Source organism: Galeopterus variegatus, unplaced genomic scaffold (assembly GCF_000696425.1).
Source record: "Galeopterus variegatus unplaced genomic scaffold, G_variegatus-3.0.2 Scaffold443, whole genome shotgun sequence".
NCBI classification, from domain to species: domain Eukaryota; kingdom Metazoa; phylum Chordata; class Mammalia; order Dermoptera; family Cynocephalidae; genus Galeopterus; species Galeopterus variegatus.
In genome coordinates this window covers 208,680-214,954 of record NW_007726554.1, presented here as the reverse complement: position 1 = coordinate 214,954, position 6,275 = coordinate 208,680, and the positions used below count along the sequence as shown (strand labels likewise).

The window sequence follows — 6,275 nt, the reverse complement described above, 5'->3', positions numbered from 1 at the left end:
CCTGGGTTGAGGCCTCACTGTAGTCTTCATTTGAGGGGGAGCGTGATGAGGCTTCAGTGGGGCGGCCCGGATGACCCAGGCCAGGTGTGGACAGTGGAGCACCTGCCTCAGAGGAAAATCAGAGAAGCTGTGGCGGGTGGACGTCTGCCCCAAACCCTGCCCTGCCCAGCTCAGCACGGGTAGCTCTCCCTGACCTATAGGAGGCTGGACAGAATGGGGGAAGACCTGACACAGCTGAGCCTGACCAGGGGTGTGGGGTGCCTGTGGGAGCCTACAGGGACAGTGACATCAGAACAGTGACATCACAGGCAAGTCCTCCAAACAGAGAAAAGAGGGGAGCAAACTCCTGCCTCTCACCCCAGGAGCACAGTGTCCTGAGTAAGGAGATGCCTGCTCCTGTACTGCCTGATGCTGCCTGGAGCACCAGGCTTCTCTGCTGTGTGACCCTTTGTCTCCTGGGGATAGGTGAGTCTTGAGCACACTTGGGACATCCCCTAAATGCAAGGTGTGGTCATTGCTGGAATATCAATCTCCTCCCTGGACCACGGCTTCAGCTTCTGTCTTCTTCCTCCACAGGTTCAGTGCATGCTGGAGTCATCCAGTCCCCAAGACACCTAATCAAAAGAGAGGGGGGACAGGCCATTCTGAAATGCCATCCAGTCACTGGCCATGACACTGTGTACTGGTACCAGCAGGCTCTGGGTCAGGGCCTCCAGTTCCTCATTTCATATTATGAAAAGATGCAGAGAGATAAAGGAAACATCCCTTATCGATTCTCAGCTCAGCAGTTCAGTGACTACCACTCTGAGCTCAACATGAGCTCCTTGGAGCTGAAGGACTCAGCCTTGTATCTCTGTGCTAGCAGCTTGGGCACAGCCCTGCAGACTTAGTGTCTTTCTGTACCCAAACCTTCCTGTGCCAGCTGAGGATGTAATGGGGCAGGGGGTGGGGTTCTCTCACAGCCTTAGCCAAGCCCCAAGGATGCTTCTAGTTCTTTCCTAACCCTCTGTTCAGGCCTCAGATCCACTGGATGTTCTCACATCTCTGCCAGCATTTTTCAGTTCTGAGCAAGTGTTAGGAGCTCCTACTGTGTGCTACAGTGTGGGTACATTATGTGTTCTAATGCAAGGACTTTAGTGTATCCTCTTCACAGATATGGAAGATCTCAGTGTAAAATTTAACAGATAGGGAGTGTAACTTGTGGACCTCCTTAGTTTATATTTACAAATATCACAGACAAGATTGAAGCTACAATTTCATGCCTCCTAAAATAAAGTTAATAAATAAATGGTATTTCCCAGATGTTGGTCCATGAGATGAAGCAGAGCACTACCTCGTCTGTTTTGACACCAGCTGAGCTGCAGTGGGAAGTCGCACATTATGGGATGGGGTTACTATGGCTTATTGTCTGCCAACTTCTAGGACATGGAACTTCAAGCCAGAGAATGTTTGTCCCGTCATAGTTCCATATAGGATGGGGCCATGATATCTCCTAAACAAGGGTTAAGTGACCGGAGGAATTTCCAGTGCATCAGAGGACTCAGCCAAGGAAACAGAACCCTCTAGGAATTGCAAGCAGAGTGGGAGTTAATAGAGGGAATTAGTGCGTATAAACCACTGGACGGTCCAGAGGAGGGAGGGTCTCAGAAGGCGTCAGCACGTGCTCTCGGGTCCTCCACTAGTGATCAGAAAATCCGAAGCTGCTCCTTTTGCCCAGGTCAGTAGCTGCAGAAAACAGCTGAGAGTCACAGTGGTTTTTGCAGTGACAGAGTGAGTGATTCAGTAGGGAAATGACAAGAGGTCACTTCCAAATCCACCTCTCTGCTGCCAGCAGATGAAAATGTCTTTCTTCTGCTTCCAAATTTTCTACAAATATAGCTTGATGAAGGAAGCTAAACTGAAACATGCTGTCATGAGAATCTTGGAAGTGTATCTTCAAGTCTTCCAGTTCTTGCATTGAGAGAGAGACTATTTTTTAAAAATACAGTCAAGAGACCATATTTAGCACACCCAGCCAGATAGCACTGCAATGGAGCGTATGAGAGTAAATTTTCATCTTTCTGTCATCTTGTTGGTGAAAATCTATTGTAGTTTAGCTGTAGTTTAATTGTTGTTCATTTGTTAAATCACTCAATAGATATTTCTGAAATACCTACAATACTTAAGAAAAATCCCTTGGTCTATGGGAAATGAGATGAATTGAAAATGCACACCCTTTGTCTTTAAGAAGTTTTAAATCTGGCAATATAAGATGCCCCAGTTATTCATTCATGATTTATGATGCATGAAAGCCACTTGAATCAGACAGCTTCCTAGCTGGAAACAGAGGACGTGCTGTAAAGGGTTGAATGAAGATAATTTATCAAGAGACTGGTGCAGAGGGGCAGACAGGGTCAGGGAAGCCAAGAAGTGGTTGGGGCACCAGGGGTTGCCCACACAGTGGGCAGCCTGCACAGCTCCTGAGCCTGAAGGGAGGGGCTGTGTTACTGCAGCTGCAAGAGAGCCAAGGGGAGAGGCTGCCCAAAGGGAGGGCTCGGTCAAGGCCAGAGCTTGGGAGATAGGAGGGGGAGGCCCAAGACCTCTGCACTCTCTTGGCCACCCTTCAGTCTGTTGCTGATGCCTCCAACTGGCAAACCCAATGGAAAGCCTGGATAGTTCCCTCTGTAGACACCAGGCTTCTTGAGCCCAGCACAGGTCAGGAGACCATGGAAGGCAATAGGGTGGAGGGTGGGCTGCACACGGCGAGTCACCAGGACAGGCACTTGCAAACGTAAGATGTGCCCTTTGCAGATTCAGGTGCACATATCCTGATGAACTCAAATGCTTTAATTCTACACTTCTGTGAACTTGTAGAAAATCCCTTTATTTATTGCTCATTTTATTTGTGCCATATACTTAAGTACATTATTTCCATTAATTTCTTAACCCTGTGAGGTACAACAACCTACCCACATATCAGAGGTGAAAAAAATTTTGAAAATCAAAAACAGATTGTTAGAGAGTTTAGATCATTTGCTAGAGGAGGCAAAGCTAGCAAATACAGATGGCCCCCATGTATGTTTTTACTTTACAATAGTGCAAAACTGATACGCATTCAGTAGTAACTGTACTTCGAATTTTGAATTTTTTTTCCTGTGCTAGTGATATGCGTTATGATGCACTCTTGCAGTGCTGGGCGGCAGCAGCCACAGCTGCCAGTCAGCTTTAAATAATCACGAGGGTAAACTACCGATCCTGTACAGTGTACTGTGTTCACCAAATTACATGAGACAGTCAAAACTTTTTTATAAAATAGGCTTCGTGTTAGATGACTTTGCTCATCTATACACAAATATGAGTGTTCTGAGCACTGTTAAGGTAGGTCAGGCTAAGCTATGTTGTTCGGTAAGTTGGGTGTATTAAATGCATTTTTGACTTATGATGATTTAAACTTAACAATGTTTTATCAGGATGTAACCCCATCCTAAGTCAAGGAGCATCTGTATCAGAACTGGGAATCAACCACAGAACATACTGACTTTTGATCCATGCTTTAAATTAGCCTACCTTTAGGCATTTTGGTAGAGGGAGACAGCATCAAAATTAGAAATATTAGCCCAAATGTCACTTTTAGATAAACTGGCTCTGACAAAACTAATTGGCATAATATCTTTTGCCTGGGTGACTACATGCTAAAGATAAATGAGCTCCAACTTTGGAGACAAGGAGATCTTGGAGGTTTATATTCTGACCCCTTGAGCTGGTGACTTGAAACATATTTGGCTGAGTTTTCTTATGTGTAAACCGACTCCAATAATATGTATCTTGCAGACATTTTATGCAGGTAAATAAAACAAAGTAATACAAAGTATAGGTTCAAAAACTCTTAGTTCCTTGTTAATTCTGACATATCTCTAGGTTAGAACAATTATGTACTATGTGCATTTCTGGAATCAAAAGCAGACATGGATGATTTGTTGGCTGATTTACCTGTGTTACAGATGCAAACTCATCTGAAATGCAAATATAAAAGTCTGATACTTCATTATGTGAAATTAACTATAAAGAGTTGCCTCTTGAGGGAATATGAAAACTTTACCCATTACTGCACTTCCTGCTTGATACTGTGTGATATACATGATACACATGAAGGTGAGGTGCTCCCAGAAAGTTGTGGCTTCAGAGCAATTGGCAATCCCACAAAAGAGCTGATAGAAGAGGGGACAGATTCACTGGAAGAGAGAGCATCACAGAGGAGACTCCAGTGCCCTCCGTCACCTCCTCACTGCCCACTGCTGATCCAGCCTCAGCTGCAGTGGACAGTTCTGAGCAAGTCCACTTTCAGCTCTGCTGACAGTGCTCTTCCTCACGGGCTTGCCAGGAATCTCTCTGCTTTCTGCCCTGGGGACATCTCTGATATCACATGAGCCCACTTGGCATATAAGCCAAGAGCTGCAGGGCTGCTAATGCTCCTGGTGGGACAGGACAGAGGACAAAAATGACAGCATCTTCACTCAGGTGGACAATTCTGAGAGGTGTTCTGTGTGAGGTCCTGATGGACTCCATCTCTTGTTACCCCAATACAAGCTCAATATTGCACCTTTATCCTGGCTTCCTCCTCCCTATTTCATTCTCCCTGCTCTCTTACCCCTACTTCCTGGGACCATTCTCCAAATAAACTACTTGCACCTAAGAAGTCCCCATCATAGACTTTACATTCAGGGCCTAACCTGTAACAGGGATGGGATGAAGTGACCATCTGAAGACTCTTCCCTGCAAAAGAGACCACCATTTTTCTTTTATTTACACGACTATCCATTCCTTCAAAAGTCTCATAAGGACATTTATGAACTAATCTTTTCCAAGTCCTTTTTGATTTACTTTGAATTTCCAGCAGATTCGCATCTGTCCCTGCTCCCTTAAAGCTCTGAACTTATTTGTAACTGGTTTTATTAAGTTTATGTTTTACAGATTTAGGGTGTGCCTGGACTCAGATAACCATTCATTACTTTTTAAAATTTATTTTACATTTAATGGTTGTGGATGCAGAGTATACCCAGGTTTTGTTGGGCTTGAAGCTCATAAAATTTTAGGGAACTCTTTGGAAAAGAGAATACAAAATAAAAGAGTCTTGGAAATATCCTGTGCATGTGAGAAGGGCTGACATTATTCCTCATTGACCTTATGGCAAATCCACCTCTAGTTACCATCTGCAGTTGCTGACCAGGTGTCTGGGAAACACCAGCACAGAAAACAGACAAAGCTTCAAGATGAGATGCACGTTTCAATAAACAGAAAATTTTGATTCAACTAATTATTTAAAATGCAAACAAAAAGATCTTCCTGGTAAATGCTTATTTCCCCAAAGAAGTTAGAGTTTTGTTTGGAATACTAATGTTACTGGTAGGTCATGTCTTATTTTCTGAATAATCTTCGTAGCTCTGAGATTCTAATTGCCTTATACCAAGGAATGTGAGCCCTGAGAAGGAAAGCTCCGCTTTCTTACTCTGACCCATCCATTCACATTGGGCTCCTTTGGGGTGTTGCTTTTGGTCTCCTGGGACCAGGTGAGATCTGGACACAGATGGAAAAGCCCTTTCTGGGCCTGCCAGGTCCCAGCGACAGATTTTCCATGTGGTTGCTCCATTGACCTCCTCCTTGTCTCTACTTCTGCTTCTGTGTCCTTTCTCAACAGAATATGATTGTAGGAATTACCCATCAAGATTATCTTAGGACGTGTCACCACAGAAAGACACCTCACACTGAGATTGATGTGTACATGAAATAATAATGTGTTGTTACTGATTAAATGTAAGGTTTTCACTATTCTCCGTTTATGTCTCAATATTCTATCATTTGGTGGATGTAGGTCCTTCTGAATGGACATAGTCCATTTATGTCTCAATATTCTATCATTTGGTGGATGTAGGTCCTTCTGAATGGACATAAGACATTTCTGGAGCCACCAGACACATGTACTTCTGGGTGAACATCTCATTCACATTCCTAATGAGCCTCCTCCGTTTATGTCTCAATATTCTATCATTTGGTGGATGTAGGTCCTTCTGAATGGACATAAGACATTTCCCTGTGACCCTGGAGCCACCAGACACATGTACTTCTGGGTGAACATCTCATTCACATTCCTAATGAGCCTCTTCTCTTTCTCACAGAAAGCACAGGCAAGGAGACCTAGGTGGCCCAGTCCTCAGTGGCCTCATTTGAAATGAAGCTAGAAGTCATACCTGTATTAGTCAGGGTTCTCCAGACAGACAGAACCTGTATGAGATGATAGA

General features: G+C 44.2%; 1 gene segment (V, D, J or C); it reads left to right on the top strand.

Moving 5' to 3' along the window:
• The first annotated feature begins 386 nt into the window (after positions 1–386).
• LOC103587340 lies at positions 387–890 on the top strand. The segment is given in 2 exon segments: positions 387–465; positions 577–890. Coding segments are annotated over 2 exon segments (393 nt in total).
• Positions 891–6,275: the final 5,385 nt, after the last annotated feature.